Source organism: Larimichthys crocea, chromosome XXII (assembly GCF_000972845.2).
Source record: "Larimichthys crocea isolate SSNF chromosome XXII, L_crocea_2.0, whole genome shotgun sequence".
NCBI lineage: Eukaryota > Metazoa > Chordata > Actinopteri > Sciaenidae > Larimichthys > Larimichthys crocea.
In genome coordinates, this window is record NC_040032.1 from 15,496,461 (window position 1) to 15,522,210 (window position 25,750).

The window sequence follows — 25,750 nt, forward strand, 5'->3', positions numbered from 1 at the left end:
AACTGACAACAAAAAGAGGTATAAAAGTCGGAAGAAATTCCCATTGCAGTAATTTAAACTAGAGTGAAACAGGATATTTTTAGGGTGTATTATAATATAGCAACAACAAAAACAAGTGACTGAGGTGGACAAATTTGACCATATACAAATTAGATTTTTGATTGAGAACAAAACTACATAAGTCTTCTAGTAAACCTGAAAACAGATACATTATGTACAGTAAATGGTGTGCACAGGCTAATGAGGGCGGCGGGTAAAGATCTAAAAGTTGTCAATCGTGCGGATATTATGAGAATGCTTGTAGAGCGGTAACGCTGAACATGTATTTAAGTGATAAAAAAAACAAAAAAACAGGCCCAACATCTGCAACCAAGACACTGCATGCAAATTCAACCCAGCGTAGTTAGCGATGATCAGATTTTATGCAGGAATCGAAGCTTCTGAATGTAATTTGAAGTAGAGCTAGACCGATAACTGCCAATATGTCAGCGGTTAGAAGGTTATTGCAGGTATGTGAGTGTAGGTCGGTTGATAAATAAGAAAGAAATTGTAGTATGGAAAAGCCAAACAAGGTTTTAATGTATGCATCTTGGTCAAAATTGTAGTTGTATATTGTCTTTATTCAAAACAAATAACCATTGGCCGATGTATTGTAAAATAATATCAGTATCAGATACAGTATCTTGTATCGGTCACGCTCTACTGAAACTGTATACATTTTGTCACCTTTGAATTATAACTACATTTAAAAAAGGTGCAGTGTGTAGGATTTAGTGGCATCTAGTGGTGAAGTCGCAGATTGCAAACAACTTAAGACCACTCGCCTCACCCTCCGTTTCAAGTGTGAAGGAGGAATTACGGTGGCTAAACAAACTAACCCTAACCTTCTTCCTCCCTCCCTCTCTTCTATTGTAATAAAAAAACATAATTTTTCATTTTTAGGTTAATATAGACTGATGGAAACATAGTTCTGCCAAAACATCCCCTTAAATATTACACACTGGACCTTTAAAAAGGCAAAGGTTGGAAAATGCAGCCTCAACAAAAATCTTGGAGAGACTTGGAAAAAAAAGATGACTTGCTGTGTCTCAATTCATGTGCTCTTCATGTTAAACTGGAAACACAATACACTAAACCCTGTGGCAGTGCACGGAGCTGAGCCTCATCAGGACAGATGTTTGGGGCACAGTAAAAACAATGAGGTGCCATTCAGTCTGCTCGTCTGTTTGGCCTTTCGTTGCCTCATCAGTGGCTTTTTGCATTAGAAGATTATGATTGTGTGTCTCTTTGGACTTTTTTCAGACTGTAACGGACACTTCATTAACACAAACATCAATGGCGACCCCCCCTCCCCGCCCCGCTCTCTGTAGCCTGTCTGTGCACACCACTGTGTATCCCATAAATTCATTCACAATTTACAATTATTTATTTTTCTCTGTCATCTAGAAACAAGAACATAGCAACAAAAGAGGTATAAAACTGGGACTTGTTTTCCCATTCCAAAAATAAAAACGACACTGTGTCTGTTTTTCTGGGTGTATCAAAGAAACCACAGCAAAGACTATTTAGCTGGACTTAGCTGGAAAACAGAAAAAAAATGAATTTTTCCATCTACATACTTGATTTCCAACTAAGAATGAAACCATATTAGTCCTCTAGTAAACCCGTATTTTAGAGAAACTGATAAAAGTTTTTGTTTAATTTTTTATTTTTTTTTAATACTTACATAAAACCTCATTTGTGGGTGTTTAATCCTCTAATTACCTCTCCTCTAAATACAGTTCGCAAGGCCAATGTGGTGTACTTCTAGGCTGGTAAAACTTTTTTAAGTATCTAACGAGAATAAATAAGATTGGAATAGCACCTCCAAGAGTGTACAGACAGGAATTACAAATGTCAGAGTTTACCTGAATACCAAACAAAAACAGGAACCAATATGATGCCAAATGTGACAATCAGCTACTTCTCCTGTGAAGCCATTCCCCTGCTGGTACAACAGAATCACAGCAAATTCATGGACATATAGAATAACTAGATTGGTGTAAAAAAGTTCTACTGAATTTGCATAAAAGTACCTGAATCAATACACAGAACCGGCTACTTGACGCTTTTGAATCACAGCAGTGTCCGTTGAACATATAAACCTGATTTTCAGTGCTAGCAGTGCTCACATTTTTTTTTTTTTTTTCTGAAATGCTTTTCATGAGAAGTACCAGTCTAGTCATTCTATTTCAAAACACACGTCCAATCAGCAGCTGGTATGGGGAAGACAGTGAGCTATAGTTGGATTGGCTGAGTATCCATACCTTTATTGTGTGATGTAAACAATACTGAGTAAACGTGATTGGCTGATTCAGAGACTGTTTTTCAGGAATAGATTGCCTTTGAAGACAACATTTGTGCTGCCATTAGAGTTTTGGTTATGGCTGAAAGACACCAGCGAGGAGTCCTCATTTTGAAAAGGGTGATGAAGCCTGAAAGGGGGGAGAAAAAGAAGGAGAGGACAGAGCTCAGCTGGTGTGATGTGCACCTAGGGACCACAATATAAACAACGCAACTACAAAATATCTAATACGCACAAAATACAAACCGCCACTGTGGAATTGAAATGAATTTTTGACACCAGTGCAAACTCAAATGCAACAAAAAAAATATCCTGTAACCTTGTTTGGAAAAGTGCTAAACAAATAAAGTCGATTTATACAGATGCTACAATATAAAGTGTTAGAATAGATAAATTTAGATAACCTACACATCATCTGTAAGGGAACAGCGGTATGAAAATCCCCTTGTGACTCGGTGTACATTTATTTTGCATTAGCCTACTGTTTTTTGAAACTTTATGCTATGATACTCTGACAGTGCAGCTGTGACCTCCCTCTGTACATCACGTTATATAAAAGGTTTTCAGTCCGTGCTTGTAGCTCCAGAGTAACAATAATGTAAACTGAGACAACAAATAAACACACTGCTTTCCACTGTAATGGATCACCACTTGCAAGACTCTTAAAGCTGATTTTCATACAGTATATTATACTGACATGCGTTCAATTAATAGGTGACTAGTGGCTCAGTCTGTAGGGTTGTATGGAGTTTGGACTGTTGACAGGTAACTGGAGAGGTGCCAGGTCACTTCCTGCTCCCACATTTGCATGTAAGCCCTTTCTGTGTGTGTAATTTGAGATTATATATGTAAAACTGGGAGTGAATCCCATTGAGTTCAAAGGGTATTTAAATTCTTATGGTTTGTTTTGGAAAATGGTCTAGTGTAATGTAAAGTAAATGCTAATTCTACTTCCTCTAATAAAGTAAAACTCCTTTATGATTTCATGTTAAAGCCCTGCACCTTTGACCTGCACTACAATGACAATATCCTATTGTACCCGGGTCTGGCCCTGAGAATTTCTCTCTGTCATCGGTGTTAGTGTACATGATTAGAAAGTGAGACTGACCAGCACGAAGCTGTCGTAGGTTTTCATCAGCTCCTCTATCCGATACTGTTCCAGCACCACTACACCTGCCAGCCCTGGGCTCTTAGCACGGGCGCAGTCCTCACAGTGCACCACGTAGCTCTTCTTGCTGCTGTTCTCGCTGGTCACAAACAGCAGGTCAAACACCTCCACCTGCACAGACACGGTTACGGTTCATATCGTGCTTGAGAATGCATCTACACCACACACACACACACACACAAATGTGCTATGCCGAAAGGAGGAGGGACTCACGTCACACTCGTTGCAGTAGTAGGCTGGCTCGTCCTTCACACGACTCTGGTAACAGATCTTCTTCCCTGCAGCCACCAGCTGGTCTCTCAGAATCTGGATGTGCTTGATGGACTGCATCAGGCAGTGCCTGAAGGAGGAGGAGACGGGAGATAGTGAAAGATGTAAACAAACACACACACACTTAAAAACGCACAAACAGACATCTCACTTGATCATCTTGAAGGTATCCTGGTCGCTGATCTTGATGGTGCGAGCCACATTCCAGGAAACGTGGATCATGGGGACGATCGACTTAACCTTCTTCACCTCGTTCCACTCGAAGCGCTCCAGGGCGAGTTGATACTGGTACGCTGGGGGAGCGAAAAAACACAGTGTTGATGCAGCTTATTGAATTTGCGATTAGTCTCTTGCTCCTCCTAACTTACAGTTGAGTGGTCCCACGTTCCAGGCGATGTTGTTGCACCAGCCCACCGCCTGGACCCAGTGTACAGTCCCCGCATTGATCCACACCAGGTCTCCAGGTCTCTGAATGAAACGGTACACAGGAATGTTGGAGCTGTAGAGGTCTTCCAGAACCGGCCACCAGGACCCTGTAAGGTAGTCCACTCCATGCCTAAGGGGAAACAATTCAGCACATTCGTTCATTGCACAGATACTGTCGCTTCTTGTCGCGTCCGGTGTTAAATCAATCAGCCTTGACTCACTTCTCGCAGAACTTATTGATAGACTCCCAGTAGTGCTCATGGACAGCAAACCACTCACAGTCACCGGGCCCGATATTGATGTTGACCGAGCAGAAATTGTTGTTCTCTTGATGACCTGATGAGAAATGCCAACAGCTCAGCTTGAGACATTACTTCACCACTTGTACAATCACGGGGATCACTAATGCCTAGATGTTTTGTCAGACATGCACTGACCTGGCGTTCGGCTGCCTGGCACCTTCATGTAAAGCTGGACTGTGTTCATGCCCAGGATGGTGTGACCGACGTGACTGAGCATGTTGTTGCTGGATTCCACGCGCATGAAAGCTGGCAGCTTCAGCAGCTCCTGCAGCTGGGGCTTCCACCTTATGAACAAATATTAACGGCCAGTGTGAAATGACAGGGACCCCTCTCTCAATGAGTGCAGTTAAGAGTTGGCAGAGTTTTAGAACATTATCTCACCTTTTAGGGTCAGAGAGATCAATATTGGTCCCGAATTTAATGATCTTCCCCGCTGTTTTCTGCTCTGAGCTGGGGAGAAAAAAAAAAGTCTGAGATGTGGTTCACATAAAAAAACAACTGAATTATTCATACAAACAGATCACAGTTTTCTGCTAACCTGGGTGCGCCGGTGGCATTAACAGATTGCGCTTTGCTGAAGATGGCAGCGGCTTTACTGTCGGCTAGTGTCAGACCAGCTTTTGTTGTGGCTGATGCTTCAGAGGACTCGTCCTGCTCTCCTTCCTCTTCATTCTCACTCTCCTTCTCCTCCTATAACACATCTACATGAGCTTAGCTGACAGGTTGGCCGACAGCTAAAGACAGATACATCATTACATTTAAAAAGGTTAGTGCTGGACAAAGATTTGGTGAAATGCATCATTATTTACCTACCACGTGTGTGGATTTCGTTAGTCCGCACACTTGCTTACTTTGCTTTTCTTTGGAAATTGCTTGAAATTAGCAGGATTATGGGAGGAATGTTTAATAATAAAGCACTGTGGTGAAAGGGGATGAGCTAATTGTGGGAAAATACGTGTTAATTATAGTAACTATACTCTAGTAGGGGTATAACAACAACAAGTCGAAATATTACAAAGAACTACAAAGAAGAAATCGTTACACACCAGAGATGATATAAAAGAAATTATTCATTTCAGTAAACCAACAGTTACAGTAGCAGTTGCAAGAAAGTTGTATTCCTATCCTGAACGGTTCCACGTTTGACTCACAAAACTCTCTCAGCTGTACACACTTGTCATGAATCACTCGTTACAGTCATTCAGATAAATAACGTGAGTCACATGCTCATGAGGAGATGTTTGTGAGACTTGATCATTAGCGTAACAAACGCCCCTAACGTTCTGTTTGTGGGTTTTTCATTCATAAAAAAAAGTTACGGATGAGTAAAGACTTTCCCAGAAATGAGGGCAGAAATTAAAACATGAAGTTGGATGATAAAGTAGGTGGCGTTACACTGCTGGGTCGAACAGAGGATGAACCTGAGCCTGAGGCAGCTGAGCAAACTGTGCCAAAAATTAAAGTCATACGCTCTCAGTAAATGAGAAAAGCCACAGTGACTAGAATACCAATTTCTTTAAGTTTTTTTTTTGTTATATATTTAATTTTCACCCATGTTAGTGTCACATTCAAACTCCAAATTCATTCAGATTAAGTGTTATGTTATGATTTGAGGTTTTGCACCCTCTGAAGAGAGGCCAGCTATCTGCACACGAGTCTGAACTTTTGAGAAGTTCATCCAAACGTAGGAGACAGTTTTAAATAAAGTGGTGATTGGTGAACTTAAAAACTACTTAAAAACAAATTCTTATGAATGTTTTTGAATGAGACCCAATGTCTGTAAAACACTCTCTTCTTGATGAGAACTGCACTACAGGCTTAAGTCAATTAATAATGCTTTTGTATTACATTCATAACCACTAAACATTAAGCCATTTGTGTGCTTTATGTGATTGCCATGAGGGAAAATGTCTACCTGTAGGCTCTCCTGGAAGCTGGAGGCCTGGTACTGGGCGTATTTGGCAATAGTCGTGTGTGAGCGGCTGCTTTCGCACGGCCACGTCTGCGCCGCACCACTGGGATCCCAGTTCTCATCAGCGGGTTGCTGAACCTGAGTCCTCACTTCCACCGCATGCTCCGCATTGGCCTCCACCAGAGATTTGGTGGAGAACAGACCAAGGTCTCGCATAGGGAAGAGAAAGCAGAGAACAGAGGTAACTATCAGGTAAATACAAATTAAACACTTTAATATAGTTGTTGTCTCAGTTATGTTGCCATAAAACTTTATTTTTTGACTCTACAAAGTATGGCATTGAGAAAAAAAGAAAAATGAATGGTATTAAGATAAATTTATCTTGACTGGACGACTGTAAAATACACACATACATATATGCAAACACATTCAAAGCAACAATCTAGCCCAGTCTCCCAGCATTATGTAATGGTTAACCATACATGGCCTGCATTCAAATATGGATCAGTTAGAATAGAGATGAGATGGGACAGTTTTATGAGAATGTGTCGCTGTATGCTGTCCTATTGGTGGGTTGGTCATACAGAGTTTTCAACAGTTTTTGTCTTAGTTGTCAAATCTTTACCTGTATTTGCATCTTGTTCTCACAGTGACTGTGAAAGGTGGCCTTGGCACATTTTTCATTATAGCAATGACTCAAAGTTATCAAAATGTCTACTACAGATAAAGTACAGTACAGTTTTATGACATATATTTTTTCCCTCCTGCTCTCTGCGTAACAATTTTCCCCAAACAAAGCCCCTAATTAATGGCAAAGTGATACTAAATTAGCTGAGATGAGTAGGGCGTATAAACTTACTAAGGCGGAGAGAGCCAGCAAGGCCTCTGATGACAGTGACGGCATTTTTGGGATCAGTGCAGAACTGGAGCAGGACTGGAGAGAAGGCGTCCCTCTTGCTCTCCAACTGTAGGAAAGAAACGCAGAGTTATTACGAACGTCCGAACGCGGCGCGGGCGATTAATTTTGAATCTTGAAGAACAAATGAAAAATACTGACAAGAGGCTGGAAACCTGTAGATGTCTTGAAACAAGGTATGATAAGGCAGCTCACTCTGCTGCTATCGAGAAAACGATCTAAGGAATAATTCAAGTGATTTCAAAGAATTCAATACGATTATGCCGATGGCTTACAGTCTTTTATTCATATAAGAACAAGACTTGGAGTCTGCAGCCATGCTAGGGGTTCTGCAAGGCTGCATAGAGATGCTATGAGCTAAAGGCTAAAAGTTATAAGTTAAAAGTGATTACAGTTCATCCTGAGGGAAACAGGAAAATTTGGTACAAATCCATCACATAGATATTAAGATATTTCAGTTTTTAGTGATGGACCGTCTGACTGATTGAACAACAGGCCGATGTCTGCCATCCTTAGAACCATGTAGCTAGCATGGCTAAAAACACGTTTTTCTTTTAGGGTTAGTCAGTTGACTCGTTGGGCTGGATCATCTGCGTGGACTCACATAAATGCTTGGTGTAGGAGGGTTGAGTTTCTCTCGAGGAATGGGGATGTCAATGGAAACGCGAGGTTTAACAGAAAAGGCAGGAAGCAGGAACGACTCCTTGAATTTCCCTTTCACGCTTATCCCCCTGGAAAAAAAAACACGACAGAGAAATAAAAAGACAAAATGCATCAAAATTCCACTAATTAATGAGACGCCCAAACTCGAGTATCTCCGTCTGGGTACTTACTTGCAAGCTCTGATCACTTCAGTGGCCGTGTTACTGATGCCAATCTTGGAAAGCGGGATTCTTTGCCCCTCGACCTCGGAGATGTTGAATGTTTGTCTTCCGGCGCTCTCCACTTTAATCAAGAGGATCTTTAGCTCCTTAGACAAACCCATGGACAATGCTTTCAGTTTCAGTGGGTCAACTGGAGATGAGCAGGGAGGTTTACTTGCTGGTGTGGACGCAGATAATTTGGATGTGTTGATTGTTATGGTTGACGCTGAGCTCGAAGTCTTGGTATTTGTGTTTCCAGCTGCTGAGGATATCAGATTTTCTAACTCAACGACACTTTCTTTCTTCGCCGTTAACATTTTCCCCTCGGCGTTCTGAGTGTCCATTTTTTCTCTCTGGATGCCTTTGCCATTCGGGGTTTGATTTTCCTGAGGAATCTGGCCCTTCGTACCATCTTTGAGAGGTCTGGGTGAGTTTCTAGAGATGACAAGCACTGAAGATGAAACATCCCTTTCTTCCAAACCGCTTATTTCATTTGCTTTGTTTTTAGAACAGCTGACACTGCTTTCTTCTGCCTTTATCTTAATCTTGATCTCCCCTTCTCTTCCTCCATCCTTAGTCTTCTGTTTTCTTTTTCTCTCTGCACCCACGTGTTGCCTCTCTTTGCTGTTTCCTCGCTTTTCCATGGCAGAGACAGTAATGAGGCTGGTGATGGAGGCTGTGTGTGTGGTGGTCAAGCTCAGCTCTGCACTCAGTGACCTCTCCAGGAGCGATGACTCGCTCCTCTCTGGGAGGATCTCTGCATCCTTACCCTCTCGTTTCTCTTTTATATCACTCTCAATTTCTTCCTGCTTCTTTTGCACCGGGGAGTCCGAGACAGGTTCCTTCAGATGTGTTGGACTGTGGGATTTCAAGAGTGTGTCTGAGGTAGTGTGAGTTGGTGATTGATTATCAGGTTTGGAAGATGCTGGCGGATCTGATTTGTGGGAGAAATCCTGATGTTCGTGAATCTCTGGCCCCAATTCTAGAGAAGAGGAGTATTTCACTCCTCTGGTGGTGCCAGCAGGAGGACCCCCGAATGGACCCCCTCGACATGTGGCCCTCTGGCCTCCGAGAAAGGTGGCCAGGCTCTTGAAGACATCATCCAAACCTGTTTTATGGTGGCGAAGCTCATTGAGAAGAGAGCCAGAAGTTTCCCCAGTGCTGTCCTCTTCTTCTTCCTTTTCTTCCTCAGCATCTTGTTCCATTACCGGTAGATCACAGAGGTCAGACGTGACATTGTGGGAATAATTAGATGGTGGAGCTTCACAAGGCTCCTTATTCAGATCATCAACGCTCTCACTGTCAACAGGTGGAGGAGAAAAGCACTGGGTAGGGCTGGGCTGGAGGACAGGTCTACTTATCACCCCCTTTTCTAGCTCCTCCTCATCTTCTCCCAGAGCCGATACTGGAGAGCCCTGCCAGCTGAGAACAGGCGGAGTATTCGCAAGGTTGTCTCCAAGCTCCTGCAAATTTCCCATCACGGCCACAGGCTGTAGGTCTGGGGCGTTGAGTACACCGCCCTGCCCACCTTCTTTGCAATGGATGGGATGCTCTAAGCTAATAGAACAAGCTGTAGTGAGAGGTGCTAAGGCTTTAAATAAAAGAGATGGGAGTGTATCGTCTGACTTTGCTTTTGGTCCGTCTTCCGATTGCGATGAGACTTTGGAGGGTTTCTTGCTGGTCTGGTTCGGACGGGTGTTCCTGGGAAGAGACTGTAGTACCTGTTCCTTGACGGGACGTTTTGGAGCGCTGTTCTTCTTGGGCATTTTGTGATTATCAGATTTTGAGTATGGCTGTGGTGAAGTGCACCTGGGATGAAGAGTGTTTGTGGACGGCCTGTGTGTCCTCTCTGCTCGGTCACTCCTCACCCTGTGCTTATGTTTGGGTGGTGACTGGCCTTGATTTTCTGGGGACAGAGTCGCAGTCTCCATTTTGCTCACTTTGGCCTCTCCTGAGGAGTTGGAAGTGGAGATGGAAGTAAACATTTCTTTTTCTGTGACTTTACTTTTCAAGCCTAACTTTCTCTCCTTCTTTGCCGCTCTATCCTTTTTCTTTTTTCTCTCGGCCAACCGTTTTTCCTCTTTTTTCTTCCGCCTTTTTCGGTCTTCACCCTTTCTGTTTGTCTTTTGAACTTCACCCTTTCTCTCCTTTTTTACCACCTTATCGGGTTTTTTGTGTTCTTCCAACTCCTTCTCGGCGTTGTTTACTCTTGACCTGCTGTGGGGGGACTGGCGTGAGCCGAGGGGTTGTGGGGCCTTTCTGTATTTGCTGTCCGAAAACCTGGATTTTAGAGATGTGGTAGATGTCAGGCTAGGTCTCTGGGTGTGAGTAGGGCTTTCCTGGAGTTTCTGCTGTCCACTGAGGCCGGGACTACACTGACGAATGATTGATGGGTCTTTTCTGCCATTGGTCGCTGCGTATGAAGAGGGACTGGAAGGAGCACGAGGACTGCTGGCAGTAGAACCTCCATCTTTAGTACTGCAGAGGAGGGATGGATAGGGAGGAGTGTCTGCACCAGAAGACTTGGTGAGGGCTGGATCCCTTGAAATGCCCCTTTGATGAGTGCGCTGAGGTTCCTGCAGGGTAATATTATATCGGGTTAGACTTTTATTTATGAGTAGGGTACCAAAACCATAAATATGTACTGTTATATTTTAAATTAATAACAAGAAGAGAAATTTAGCCCTGATCACATGGTACATGTTTTGAAAATAAAAAGATATTGAGAGCTTTCATGTCTAATTCACTGTTTCCATGTACTTGATTGATCAACAGTTGCAAGAGTGCATTATAAAACTTGAAAACGCAGACGGGTTTTTGTGTATTCTCACTGTGCTTTGTTTGTGGTGATAGCTCCGCGAGTCTTTCTCCTCAAGAGGGTGTAGCGATGGGTTGTGCTGTAGGGCTCTGGGGTGGCCTGTGTGCCGCTGATAGTGGTAATGATGGTTCTGGTGGCTGTAAGGCACACGGGTGTGGTCTGCTGGTGAAGACGAGATTTTCCGGTCGACCTTCCCTCTGTTTCCATGATGCGGTGGTCTGCTGCCACAATTCTGACTTAGAGCTGCTAGATTACCGTTACTGAAGCCATGTCCTCCAGCTCGCAGTTTAGAGGTTTCCTGCAAATTTCAAATGGAAATCAACGATGATCATGGTGTTTTGCTCAGTTTTTAATAATCAGTTAATCGTTATACGAGCTTACCTGTTGCTGTGTTGCTGAGGTCCTGTGGTCAGAGTGGTGGCAAGGACCCCCCCTGTCATTAAGGGGCTTCCAGTCATCTTGGTTGCAGCGGTGGTGGCGAGGTGGTGAAGGGGCATGGGCAACTAAAGGAAAATGCCTTGATCCAGGATGAGATGACTAAACAGAGAAGCAATAAAAAATATCCTGACATATTAGATGGGGTTTTACCAATGGGTGGTGCTACTAGCAGTGTAATTATTGGCAAAGAAATCAAGATTTTTTTCTACTAAACCTACAAACTTTACCTGATCAGGAGCAGAGTCCCTTCTTCTCTTGGCCGGACACTCTTCCCTAGGGGATAAAGGGTGCTGTGGAGGTGGACTGTGGAGTTGATCTCGCCGCTGATGGAGGACTGGCCGTTTCCAGGGTCCTGGTCTGTTGTTTATCATTCTGCCTGGAAAGCTCCTACGGCAGTCTGAGGGAGCCCATCTCTCCGGCAGGGACTGCAGTTCTCTGTTGTTGCGGTGAAGGCGAGGACCCCCGTGCTATCAGTCAAAGAGAGGAAAAAAAACAGCAGTCAAAGTCAAATGATGAAAGACTTCTAGTTACTTTGAAGGTAAAAATGTTCCAGATCTGAAGGTCTCACCACAGAGTTGCTGACATTGTTGTCCCAGTCTGCGTAGCGGTCTCCTGGACCTGTTAGATAACCGTTATTGGTGCCAGCGCGGTTGTGGAATGAGCGTGCGGAGTTGTGATGCCAGTTCTGGGCCTCAAACGGTCGGTCTTTACCATCCCAAAGACGAAGAGGCTGTCTGTGCCCCTTAGAGATGCTTTTGTCCTGGATGTGGTTGACTGTTCTCTCCCCTCTAAGCAAAAAAGAAAAAAAATGACATAATGACAAATTCAAAACAATGACGCAACAGCATGACACAAGCTTAACATAGCAAGTAAGTAGTCATATCTATGGTGGCTTCAAGTGTTGTACTGTTCTGCTGCACAGTACAAGTAAGGTTGGCCCTCCAGAAGTTTTAATGCTTTCGAGGTAGTTTCAGAAACAAAGACATTGCATGACATAAGGCGTTGCAAAATGCACATTTACAATGTATGAACGATGTTTAAACTGATGTAATGTGAGGGTTTGATATGTGGTCGTTGGATCACTCTTGATGAGAACAAACAGCAGCATGGAGATGGATACCTCGTTCAAGCAGCACGCTTTTCATGTTTTTATCAGCATTGCACTTCCTTGTTGTGACTAACCATGTGACTGACCTAACCAATCAGATGCTAGGACTGAGGTAAAGGTGAGGGAGCAGATTCAACACAATATTGTACCTGTTTTACTCACAACTCTGCTGTATATAAATAAACTTCACTTCTAAACCTTATACCGGTTTACTCACCTATTATAAAGACGACTTGATGGTGGATGGTGTGATTGATTGCGGCCTTCTTGGCATCTGTGGTCACAAAAAAAACAAACATACATAACATCTTAAATGTTATAACGCAGCAGAAAACATACAGCTCACATGAGAATAAAACAAACTCTTGTTGGTCGTGGACAGAAGTCAGATTGAAGCCAGACTTACTTGTTTTCCTTGACTGTTGACTTAACCAACCCTGTATGCTTTTTTCTTTGAATGTCACAATCAAAATGTTTCCTGTTGACGATTGCTACATTTTGCATCTCTCAAGAGTAAGATGATACTTGAGGGCAACAGCGAGTTTTGCAGGAAATAAGTTCACTGGATATAAAGTGAGTTTGCATAGTTTGCTTCTGGTTAAAGAGTCACGCAGAGGGTTTTGTTGTCTTTGTGACCCTATAAAACTTTTTTAAAACAGACAGTCTTTCATATCATCCTGAAAGAACAACTGTGGCACTGTCTCACAGCTGGGAGACAGTACGTACAGTACTGTATGTTGTTTAGAGCATCCGCTCTATGCTATGAGTTCTTTTTTTATTGTTTGTAGTTTAGTGTATGTCTCTTTGGGAGTCACACTTCTTTATCACAGTCACAAGCGTTATTAAAGCCAAAACCACAACCACACAGCTACAGATGCTATCATATTCATTAGAGCCGACCTCAACTGCTGCGGCTAAGACTGAAGCTTCCCTCAGCTGCAGCTTGAAGAAGTTAGAGTTTCATTCACCAGAGTCCTGCTTGTTTCAACTGCAGATCGGTTCGTGCTCACAGCTGCAGCTTTTTCATGAATATGCTCATCACAGTTTGAGTTAATCAGCCAGTCCCTTAAAGTGGTGCTTATCTTGAATCAACCCAGACAACAAAGGCTGGAGTTCCACCTGCTGGAATGACCTTTGTTAGGGAAGTTCAAGCCTAAAGTTGTTTCACTATCCACGTTCACTGAACTGTTCAGGAAGGCTTTAGACATTTTTTCCAACTCTCTGGGTGTGCGGGATATTTTTATTGTATATCCTTTGTTAAAAGTTAGAGCCAACAATGTCCTGTTTACTTAATAAAAGTCCTAGTTGGTGTTCACAACTAAAAATCATTCTGTACGACAGGGAAAAACAATACTACAGTACATAAAACTACAAGCTACTACTACTACTGTGCTGTTAGAAATAAAAGATAACAATGTATGAAGAGGAAGTGTGTATGAGGGTGCTGCTGACCTTTGTGCATGGCCATAGGGGCGACTGTTTACAGGAGCCCATTGTCCTCTGTTAGGTCCTCCAGCTGGATAGGAGTCCCATGTGTTACGGCCAGAGTACAGCTCTGCTGGGTGATACATGCAGCCTGAAACACAGATGTCGTTTAATGTGTATGGTGCTCTGATTTTGAATAGAGAAAAAAAATGAACACGTTAATAAACATGACAATTTAAAGGAAATCCGGCTACATAAAATGATGGATGTGCTGATGGAAGAGTTACTCGCAAGAGCAGTGCGTATCACAATACGTGACACAAATTAAGGGAAGCTTTAAGTTCCTTTATGCTTATTCATACGACTGCTCTGCTCACCGATTCATTATTTGAAAAATGGCCTACAGGAAGAGCTTTGTAATCAGGTGAAGTAAAATCCAATTACAGCAGCAGGTGAAAACAACATTAAAGCGCATTTCTGCATCTTCACTACGTTAGTATCGGTGACATTTGCAATGCTTGCTGAGCTTTGTTTTCACACACAGTAACAGAGGATCTTTCCCTTAATGTGGACACCCTGCCTTTGCCCATGCAGTACTGTATTTGTAAAATGTAGAGGTACTGCTGTGATACTGTAAAGTGTGACACGAGTACAGAGGCGGAGAGAAATGCTCCGTGTTTACCAGTCTTGGTCTGTGTTTGGGAGGCCCTCCACTTCACACCTGAGAGCAAAGAACAGCCTGTGGACAAAAGACACAGATCAGAGATACAATCAGAGAGAAACATGGATTTTATAACCGTTCTGGCGAAATAACACTTTTTTTTTTAGATATATATCCTTGTGCATCTATTTACATCAAGACCAGAGTGTAATTTTGTGTATCTCTAGCTAGATTTTATTTCCTGTATTTTCAGCTGCACTCTATCTGTTGAGCGGTCATATCATCAGTCAGCCAGAGCTGCATTGTGCATTCAGCCTCTCTCTAATCACTGCTACCCAGCGGCCACCACAGCCAGTGGCCATCCAGTGACAACTAAAAAAAACATGGCACTAAGACGAAGGACCATGGCAACCTCGCTTTATGAACAAAGAAAATCAGAGAGCAAAAAGCACCGGGTGGGCTGCTGTAGGATGGTTTTTTTCCCACTGTACATATTAACATAAGCTCTGATTCTGTCTCAAGTCAACAGCACCCATCTTCCACCCAGTCCATCAGCTGCTAGTTCAATCATCTAGGTACAGGCACAGTGAGCTGCCCGCTGAACCCCTAAACCAGGTCAGATGTTTGGCTGGTTGTCAAGTTGTTCACTTCTAGTCTGGTTCCATTTTTATTGCTTAATTTCCCCTTTGATTAAAATAGAAATGTTGGCAACACTTGTCTCCTTTATCACAGACAGAAAAGATATCTTCTTTTATCAGTCTTTACTGCCGCTGCCACACACTTCAACGCTCAGTGTGTTGTGGCGAAGTGAGCTGACCTTGTGGAGATCAACTTTGCATGCTGAAGCGAGCAACTTGCACCTCGACGTGCATTCATTTCCCACAGCCACTTTGTAAATAGTATAAAAGAAACTGCTGTGCAACATTTTACCACTTCCCCGGCAGTACACGTTTGTTTCGGTTCAGGTTTGTGGTGAGACTGTTGCTGCGCCATAATTAACCTTTTTCTGCGAGTGCTGAATGAGCTACCTCTTCAAGAGTCCATTTCCAACCAGTTGCTAGAGCAACTGAAGCCAGACAGTTCTTACTGTGGCTCTGGCTTCAGGCTTTTTAGACTCAACTGCATTTCAGATTTATTTTTAGAGTAGAAAGAGGACAAAAAAGCCTTTATGCACATACAATCTCACACTGCTTATATACAGTATGCCTTTATCCTACATGCATGCCATTATGTACAAGATACATAAAGCATGTCTTGGTATTCCTTGTACCACCTCCACTACATTCTGCTTTTTTGATTCCCTGCAAACCCTCTTCATCAACAGCTCTAACGCTTTCTTTCTTCCTGTTTGTGTCCCTGAGTGGCAACTTCACAACACTGTCAGCGCCGAAGCAGAATGAAGAAGTTCCCTGCGTGTTAAATTCATAGCGAAAACTTGTAAACTGCGTGTCACGCTTCGCGCCGTGTTACAACAGTGGCAGACACAGTTTTCTTTTTTTTTTTTCCTTCCCCCCTCGACGTGACACCTTATCGTGCTTTTAACCCCGTGCCTGCTCGTGCTTGAGCAACATTACAAACACAGCCATCTGCTGTTAGACCCTCCCTGCTCTGCACACTAGAACACACTTACAGTGTTTTTTAGGGGTGTGTGTGTGTGTGTGTGTGCCGTCATTCAACAGCAGCTAAAATTTCTGACTCCTTGCACAACAATGGCTCTGTGCTTCCAATATTAAACCCATGTGTGCGGGGTTAACGCCGCACATCTGGAACTTAGCTGCGAGGCCAAATGATGTCATGTGCAAAAAAGGGGTTAAGTTGCTGCTGGGGTAAACTCTCTCGGCTTCGCAGCGCGATAACTTAAAGAAAAGAATGTGCAATGCAAACACAGCGGTGGAGGAGTGTATTGTGTTAAATGGGGGGGAGGCCTTACGCCCAAGAGTGTGGAGTGAAACATATGTACACACATGTATTATGCTGGTGGGTGTTTAATTGACACCTACTGCTGTCTGCACCCCTCAGACTGCCTCCCCCCCTCCCTTCTTGTCACCAAGGAAACCCTGGTCATGTCTCTGTCACCCCTGAGGGATAGCTATGCATCCATTCATATCTCTGCTAAGTCCCCCCCCCCCATTTGGCTGTCTAACCTTTTACAGTTTCAACACAAACCGATTCTGCTAGGTGTAAATTGGAGACATTTATCTGTAATCTAATGGTGTGTGCGTGTGTGTGTGTGCATCCCTGTCACCAAGTCTTACCTTGCAATGAGTACTGAGAGAAAAGGCGGGGGGGACAGACTCTGGTCTAAATACGATGATGCTGCCAGTCAGGAATAGCAAGACAGCAGACCCGTGCAGTCTCGGATCCCTTTAAATAGAAATGCTCATCCTCCGCTAGTTGGCAAACACACACACACACACAGACACATAATAGAGAGACAGAGAAAGAAAGAGACAGAGAGAAAGAGTGAGGAAATACCACAGTCAGTTGGTGCACAGATGTACAAGACAGGAAAGGTTTTATTGTCTCAAATCAAGGGCAGCATCTCTCCTCCATCCCTCAGGTATTGCTGCCATTCTCTTTCCCTTTCTATTCTCGTCCCTCGGTTCCCTACAACACATGATTTCACACACATTTGATGCAAACCAAGACAAAGAGAGGGAATGAAATGAGATGAAAGAAAGAGGAAGGATGAGCCAGTAACCTTTGACAGACTTGGTAAAGCTTTCTTTCCTCATCATGGCCCGGCCCCATTGCTCTTTGCTATCTTCCCTACTTGTTTCAACAAGGCTCCTTTTCTTTCTTGATACCCAATATCCCAGCCTATTCCTTTCTCTTTCAGGCAATGTGTATGGCTCTGCCTATGCCTCACCCTCCCTTTTCTCTGCACGCTGTGTCCTTGTATCCCTGGCAACCGATGATATCATTTAGTCCAGAGCTGGGAGCAAGGCCTCAAGCAAGAAGGGGAGGCGGCGTGTAGAGTCTATAAGATTTGATGTATACTTCCACATTTCTGTGTTTTTTTTCCCTCTGTGTTTCACTCCTGTCTGCAGCCTTTTAACACCTGCTCTGTCAGCTGAATAAAAAAAACAACAAAAAAAACATACTCATCATGGATGAGCTGCAAATCTAAAAAAAAAAAAAACACACACTCCAATTTGTGTCCTCGTTTGGACAAATCAACAGTCTGTACAGATCTCACACTCACACCCTGGATCTGCTTTTGCTTACTGCAGCCAAACCACTGCAGATATGCATCTCTATGCTTGAGACACCATGTGTGCACGTGTGTCTAAAGTAGTAAAGGCTACTGATCCTATAACCATAAAAGGAAGGATGGGGCTGCACCAGAGACCAGGACCGGTCTCTGGTGGCTCCTTGGCTAACTAACACGAGGAGCAGAGACGTGAAGGGAACAGATGGAAGTGGGGAAGCGACAAGCGACAATGTACAGGCAAGACCCAACTGAATGCATGCACATGCATGATTTTTTATTGGGATTCAGGCCTGAAATAGCGTCACCATCACAGAGAAAGAACGTACAGTATGAGGCGAATATCAATCACATTTCTAAAAATAACATCCCTGCAGCCCCGCTTCTCTCTCTCTTGCTCTATCCCCTTCTCCCTTTCCATAATAGCAGCTTCTCCCGGTGTATGCTCCATAAAGCACAGCCCTCTGAGGGGTACTGGAATGTACCAAGGCAAGGTCAAGAACAAGAAAGAGGGGTGTCTTTTGCAAACAATGCAAAATGTACTAGCTTTTTTTTTTTTTTTTTTACGAACAAAGACAATGAAGCGGGTTAACTAAAGACACAGAAAGCACGTGTGTGTTTGTGTGTGTGTGTGTGTGTGTCAGACAGCTGGCTTGTGTGCGAGGAACCGGCAACCTAGAATCTCGCATCCAGGTGGTTAACTAAGCTGGCAATCACACCAACCTGAAAGCATACATTGGGTGCACGTTGTACCTTAGTGACAGTAACCATAGATACCCTTTGTTTATTCTATTTTATCTCCAAAAATGTGTGTGTGTGTGTGTGTGTAAAGCGTGGGTGAGTTTTTTTTAGAAACGCACAACAAAGCAGAAAGATGTGTGTCAGAGCTGAACTTTCAAAAGGAAGCCGAGTGACTGTGTGTGTGTGTGACACAATTTGGACGCTGCTCTAAATTGAGATTGATCATCACGCTTTTTTAAACTCTGTACACCTCCCACAAACACACACACACACACACACACACATATAAACACAAGGGCTGATATTCAACAGTTAAACATTCCACAGAGCACAAATGTAACCACAACACGAGTGTAACCGCAACAGCTCCCTTTCACTACATTCATCATTCTGCTCCCTGCATGTGTGCACTGCATGTGTGCACGCCTGTGTGTGTGTGTGTGTGGGCTTCATGCATGAACGTGCAGCACAGTCTGCAGACACACACACACTGCAGTATGTTCAAGCCAACAGACATCATTCAGGAACAATGACACACAAGCAGATCAACAAATGTAAGACAAACACAGAACAGAGGGGAGCTCTGTCCACACGCTCGCACTGCTTTCCCCCCACTCTGCACAATGCATGCAAACACATTTACATTCAGCCATAAGGAAGCACATCAAGCTGCTCCTCTGTGCTCCTCTATTACCTCCTTTTTTCTTTTCTTTTGTTTTGTTTTTGTTTTTTTTGCCTTTGTTCTCTTTGGTCCACACACGCCCCTTCTGCTTCCCCTTTTTCCTCTCTTTCACTCCTCGCCACCTTGTCTCACCCGATCCTCTCTCCTCTGTCTCCTTTCTTCCCCTCTCCTCCTCTTCCTGTTTCCACTCCACTCTCTGATGCTCAGGCACACACAGCAGACTGATCCATGTAAAGAGACCGGCGAGGCGGGCCTTAGCTGCTTGCCAATCACGAGAAGCGAGCCAATGGAAGGAGGGGAGAATCTTTTATCTATCACATTTTGCAGTGAAGTAGAGGAGGCAGGAGGAGGAGGTGGGGGGGGGGAAAGAAAGCAGACAGAGGCATGGAGGGGCTCTTTATTTCCCTCTTCCTGTGTGTGTGTGTGTGTGTGTGACTGAAAGTGTATATACAATATGTGTGTGTGTGTGTGTGTGAGAGAGAGAGAGTTGGAACACAGCCAGTACAGTAGAAGAGATATTTTAAATCCCTCCACTGCTGTAAGAGAATCTTTCTCGAGCTCATACAGACAAGTTTTGCAGTGTTTTTACCTGTGCAAAAACACACACACACACACCTCATGCAGCTCTCATCCAAATATGATATTTACCAGCTCGATTAAAGAGCATCTTTTTGTTGCTTTTGGTGGAAGCTGGTATCTTTTTTTTTTTGGAGGGTGGTGGGTGAACTGGGAGAGAGTGAAATGGTGACAGAAGGGCCACCAGTGTTGGCTGAGCTCAAATGTCAAGTGACAGGATAACCAAGGGGGAGGTTGGGCTACAAGCTCTGTGTGTGTGTGTGTGTGTGTGTGTATGTGTGTGTGTGTGCACGAGGGAGGGTCTTTGTGGCTCACAATCACAATGCAAAACAACCACCAACCACTCACTCACTCTCCTCTCTGCACATTTTACCCATCGGCCACCGGTAAAGAAGGGAAGTGGGGGGAGCAGGCATAGCTGTCTGTGCTCGGTGAGTGCACAGCAAGAGGTAGAGACTAAAGGAGGGCTGATGAGGAGGCAGAGCAGTGTGTGTGTGTGTGTGAGTGAAATGGTGGAAGCAGACTGCTGACAGATTTTTCTTTTTTTTTTTTAACCTCTGAAGTGCCTTAGCAACAGCCCTCGATCAGTCTTACACTCTATTGGTCAATGCTTTGGCTCATGTGGGGTATTTGAACCAATCAGCAAGCTTTGGTGCAAAACTAGTTGTAGTGGATTGGGGACAGCCTCATAGCATGGTGAATATTGGCTAAATTGAGCCCCCTGGTGGTTCAAGTGAAGGCCTAGAAATGGTGTCCTGTAGTTCACACAAGCGATGGGAGCATCTGTTCTGTCTCGACACAGTCCCCCCTGTCAAAAAGCAAAAAAAAAAAAAAGATGTCATGCATGGGATGTAATGATACAGCAGAATGCCTTATGATATATTGTGTGGGAATAATTCTAATGTGGATTTAGCTGCAAATTGTAAAAAAAAAAAGAAAAAAAGATGAGTTTAATTTGGCAACAAATGAGCAATAAATAGGCAAACAAATGTGTTTTTAAAGATGAATTACAGCTGTCAATCGTGGTGAACCGAGAGAAGAACAAAGAGCAAAAGCCAAAAGTTTTGAGAGGAAAAGGAAAAACAGACCTGCCCAAAACAGCAAGATCCGACTAAGCCGACTTTAAACACAAATTCATGAAATAATTCACGTAGAGCACAGAGAAACAGATCTGTGTCGGGATGTTCAAATGTGAAATGCATGAATTTACATAGCAGAATAAAATAGTTTAACACAATATTGTATGGACTCACACTGTACAGCATGTTTGGTCTCTGATTAATCATTAAAACTCTGAATAAATGTAATTTTATTGGATTCAGGCTTTAACATCAGTGTTTTTTTAATTGTTTTTTTAATATGTGATAAATTGTGTTTGTTACACTTGTCATACTTTTAATTTATGCATCTAACACAGCAACTGGAAACAAGAAACAAACAAGCCTTGCACTGCCTCCAAGTGGAAAAATACATTATTACATGATGGCAGTCTGAGCTTTAGGAACGTGCAGAACGTGCAGACCTGCCAGCAGCTTTTATTTATTTATTTATTTATTTGATACAGTAAAGAAAGGGGTTAAATATAATACAGCAGAATCACAATGCAGTACAACATTACAACAGAATACATTAGATTATCGTAGGTTACTGTGTTTTATATGAATTTATAACATTTATTTATGACCTGCCTCACGTGGTGTACGTGTGCTCTGAGATCTGGGGAATTCGGAGGCCTGAATAATTTGCTTTCTGATGAAAGAGGCCACTGCCATCAGGGAATATTGTTTCCATGGAAGGATGTACATGATCTGTAACAATGCTTAGGCAGGTGGTACGTGTCAGAGTAACATCCACATGAAAGGCACGACCCAACGTTTCCCATCAGAACATTGGCCAAAGCATCACAACAAGCCTCCGCCAGATTGCATTCTTCCCATAGTGCATCCTGATCCCATGTGTTTCCTTGACTTAGGCCTCCCATGACCCTTTCGTCGGGTCACTGTTTTTCCCGCTCGTAGACCACTTTTGATCAGTACTGAGAACAGTAGGCCGGGAACACCCCACAAGAGCCACACTTGTAAGATGCTCTGACCCACTTGGGTCTTGTCAAAGACGCTCAGTCTTACTAATTTTTCCAGCTTCTAACATGTCAACTTTGAGGATAAAATGTTCAACATGCCGCCTAACATTTCCCAGCCACGATAACGAGACTTCACCTGTCAGTGGTCATAACGTTTCCCTGTACATACTCTACATATATATATATATATCAGAAAATATCGTCTCCAAAGTGCAGCCCTCATGACTCACATGGATAATGACTGTTTTGTTACATGACCAGTAAAGAACTGATAACGTGTAACTCGACGGCGGTAAATTGTTGACTCTCTTCTGCCTGAAGCTGAAGCAGCAGAGGGCAGCTGAGCTGTGTCTGCACTTGGGTCTGAATTTATAATTTTAATTGGTAAAAATGCTGACATATGAAAAATGTCTGTTCCCATAACTACATCATCAGCCCGGGCTACGTGAGTTATGATTGTCATAACTCAAGATTAGATCAGAGAGGGCAAGCTGGTCCCACGATGAATAACAACACTCAGTCATTCAAATTGACTTATTAAGGGCAGTGAAGAATTGTTGCTCCGGCTAATCTGACAAACAGTTGCAATTTGCATAAAACAGAGTTGGAGAAGAGGACAGCAGGACAGCACCAGAAAATCCAACCATTCATCTGCAGCAATGCTTTTTATATTTCCTTTACGTTTAAGACATTTAGATCAGACTTCAACATCAACAGCAGCCAAAGTGTGAATGGATTTTTAACTGGGTGTTAATCCTATTCATTATTTCAAAGTGGATATGATTTATAACAATAATAACGTTTATCCATCTTGACCAATTATCCATTCCTGCAACTGCTTCAACAGTCACAAACACCTGATTGTTCTTGAGATTCACAACTCTGACCTATAAGTAAACCTTGGTTGGGGATCATTCATTTAGATGGTAATATTTTTCAGAGCAAAGGACACTGGCAGGACATTGGGTGATGAGTGGATCCATCCGTTATAAGTCAGTGCAACCACCAACATGCAAGAGTCCTTTGCACTGCTGGAAACCGTGCAGCCACGCGCTACTCAAATAGTGGTAGTAATGTGTCGTAATGAAAAGAAGAATTTGCATAATGTGTTCAGGCTGAAGACAAAAAAAAAACAAAACAAACTTGGAAGAGAGTTTCGGATGGATTAATTGCTTTGCACACAGCGAGCTGCCAAAATAGGTCAACCACTCATTTTGGCAGAACATTGAACCATTTGCTATGAAATGCTCATTCTGCTTCATAGCAAATAAAGTTTTCTACAGTATTAATGGAGTACAGGGTTATTTTCTTATTTTGCTTCTTCATATTTTAGCATCTTCACACTCGTTTTAATATAATTCTCGCTCTTGATTGTACAAAAGCGCATAAAACGTTAAATATCTCGGATCATCGGTAATTTTAGGGTACTTTTTCTATTATATTTTAGGTAAAACTATTGTCTTTGATTATGTAATAGCAAATATTAATGGGCATTTATGTCAGACCAAGCACACATACACTCTTTGTTACTATATGTTCTAGTTAAACTTAACATGCTTTATCTTCCTTTTGCCCATTGGCTTATCCACCATTCACACTGTATAGTATGTCTGATCCTCCCGGGTCACTTTAGGCCTTTTGTTCATCACTGAGACAGATTACACAGTTTTGCATTTTACTATTACCTTGATAGCACATTTCTGAATAACCCATTTACCATCCTGTCCTGTGTCTCATCCACACACGCAGCAGAAATAAGTGTGATTTTTCACTTACTGCTACACTTATACTTACGTCACTGGAAAGAAAAAGGGATCTTTGCAAGGTCAAAATGTTTTTGCAAGATCGAGTTATTTTGGCAGGTTGTTTTAGGTCTTACATTTTGTGCCAAATGGAGGCTTCACGAGGGGGTGGCGGTTGCCAGCTTGTTCAGAATAGCTATGCTGGCTGAATTTGGTGTGGTACTAAACTTAATATGTAGAATAATGATATAAAAAAAATGACATACAGCACTGCTACTGTCAGTGTAATTCAAATGGAGATGGTGCACTTAACCTAAGATCAATAGATCCATAAGTTTGGTATGGAAGCTGTATTTTCAAAAAGAGCAATAAAACTTATAATTTAGGATACTATTCAAGACAACAAACAGCTTTTATTCAATATTACTTTATACTTGTAGGTTAGAGAAATGCATCCACCTGCACATCCACGCCCCCACCCGTGTTAGGAGGCCTGTCTCTCTTGGTCACATTCTACATGCTTTGCATATCTGCTTTGTGACATTTAAATCATAACTGCATAACATTTTGGGTCATTGTACTTGCAGGAGTCACAGCAGGAGCCACAGCAGGAGCCACAGCAGGAGCCACAGAGAGGGAGACGTTTCCTGACAACATGAACATGCTAACAGCATTATTCTTTGCTCTCTTGAAAATATGTTTTCTGCCTCTAACATCAGGAACGGTTGTCATGGATTTCAATCACATAGAAAGATGCAAGGACTCCCTGTACATGGGGACTCCACCGCGGGGGATCATCGAGAGCAGACTGAAGAAGATCTGCCAACGCTACGCAGACAAACCTCGTTTCGTGACCCTGTATGACCCCCTGAAGAGGATTCCTGTTTACTCGGCTTATACCTTCAAGAAAACAGAAGGAGACAGGCGTGTTGACTACCCCTGGATGTATGAGCCACAGGTTAGGAGATTCATTTGATTTTTAAAAATGACAAAAGCTTCATTCTTAAAGGGTTTTTTCATTCATTCATTTTTATTTTTTACTCTCACAGATGTTTAAAATGTCTTTTGGCTTAAACCTAGTCTACTTTAGAGGAGAGGAGGAACTGTTTTTTCCTATCATGTGACAAAAATGACTGTAAGTGCTCTTGTATGTCTCCACAGCTGGCAGAAATCGATGGAAATGGAAACATGCTGCCCTTCCCCACCGGATACCTCCACATGAAGTTTGAGGACAGCCAGGCAGTCCTGGATGACTACTCTGATGTGGTCCTGTACGAGAGAGGTCACCTGAACCCAGATCAGCATCAGTCCACTCCACACGACCGTGCAGCCACTTACACTCTGACCAATGTGGTGCCAGAAATAAGGGAGTTCAACATCGGGCCCTGGCGCGAGTATGAGGAGCGGATCCGGGTCCGCCTCAACAACTTCTGCCGTGGCACGGCCTACATCGTCACCGGAGTGACCACCAGAGGCAACATGATCCGTCGCAACAACCAGGACCGAGTGGCCATCCCTGAAGACATCTGGTCCGCGTACTGCTGCACCGAGTACGACCGTAACGCACCGCACGATGTGCGCATCCGCTTCCCGTCCTACGCAGCCATGGCCAAGAACGCCAAAGAGGGCAACAGCGTGCATGAGATGTCGGTCCAGGAGCTTGAGATCCTTCTGAAAAACAGCATGGATGTCGACCAGAACCTTCAGATCTTCTACGACAACTGCATCTCCCCATCCCCCCTGCCTCTGTACCTCCAGCATACCATCTGAAAAGCTCTCCCTGTTTGACCTTCTGTGTGCGCAGTGGGTTCATACTTCACTTTCAACTAGATATTTGTGCTTTTTCCCCTCCACCCACATTATAAAGTAATGGTAATCAGATATTACAATTCTCTGTAGTGTTAATTTAAAGTTCCCCTTGCAGCTTAAAACAGGGCTGGTTATGGTTTAAAAAAAAGTTAAATTAGATTGTGTTGATGAATGCTTTCTCTCATTTTTTCTCCTCTTACAGAAAATATAGAAACATGACATATATTTTACAGGAGAGATACTTTGTTGGGAGGTTAT

The 25,750-nt window shown here is 43.1% G+C and overlaps 2 protein-coding genes across 4 annotated transcripts in view; one reads left to right on the top strand and one right to left on the bottom strand.

Moving 5' to 3' along the window:
• The window catches only part of LOC113744330 (endonuclease domain-containing 1 protein), a 29,479-nt gene extending 3,729 nt beyond the window's left edge, over nt 1–25,750 (top strand). The window contains exons 3-4 of one of the 2 annotated variants that reach the window (XM_027273386.1): nt 24,271–24,641; nt 24,845–25,750. In XM_027273386.1, coding sequence (XP_027129187.1) covers nt 24,339–24,641; nt 24,845–25,453 — 912 coding nt within the window. In that variant the 5' untranslated portion in view covers nt 24,271–24,338 and the 3' untranslated portion in view covers nt 25,454–25,750. The remainder of the gene's footprint in view (nt 1–24,270; nt 24,642–24,844) is intronic. The other variant, XM_027273387.1, reaches the window with a different exon arrangement.
• Nucleotides 546–19,699, bottom strand: LOC104920017 (uncharacterized). Of its 2 annotated transcripts, XM_010732166.3 has the most exons (22): nt 19,298–19,699; nt 16,907–17,041; nt 14,673–14,729; nt 14,018–14,141; nt 12,783–12,839; nt 12,026–12,245; nt 11,685–11,924; nt 11,401–11,556; nt 11,033–11,317; nt 8,172–10,777; nt 7,943–8,069; nt 7,282–7,387; nt 6,426–6,631; nt 5,049–5,200; nt 4,892–4,960; nt 4,646–4,794; nt 4,430–4,544; nt 4,151–4,338; nt 3,934–4,075; nt 3,726–3,852; nt 3,453–3,623; nt 546–2,474 (listed from the first exon to the last, which is right to left on the bottom strand). In XM_010732166.3, exons 4-22 carry the CDS (start codon nt 14,134–14,136, stop codon nt 2,451–2,453), a joined length of 5,259 nt encoding a protein of 1,752 aa, XP_010730468.3. In that variant the 5' UTR covers nt 14,137–14,141; nt 14,673–14,729; nt 16,907–17,041; nt 19,298–19,699; the 3' UTR covers nt 546–2,450. The 2 variants fall into 2 exon arrangements, with proteins under 2 accessions (XP_010730468.3, XP_027129186.1); XM_027273385.1 differs by lacking the exons at nt 546–2,474; nt 3,453–3,623; nt 3,726–3,852; ... (3 more) ...; nt 4,646–4,794; nt 4,892–4,960 and having other exon boundaries at nt 5,071–5,211.

Coding starts and splice junctions, on each gene's coding strand:
- LOC104920017 (XM_010732166.3), bottom strand. CDS start 14,136: ATGTATCACCCAGCAGAGCTGTACTCTGGCCGTAACACATGGGACTCC. Junction 7,388..7,942: donor CTCCTACACCAAGCATTTAT/GTGAGTCCACGC, acceptor TCTTTCCTACAG/TTGGAGAGCAAGAGGGACGC. Junction 4,339..4,429: donor ATCAATAAGTTCTGCGAGAA/GTGAGTCAAGGC, acceptor GTTTCCCCTTAG/GCATGGAGTGGACTACCTTA.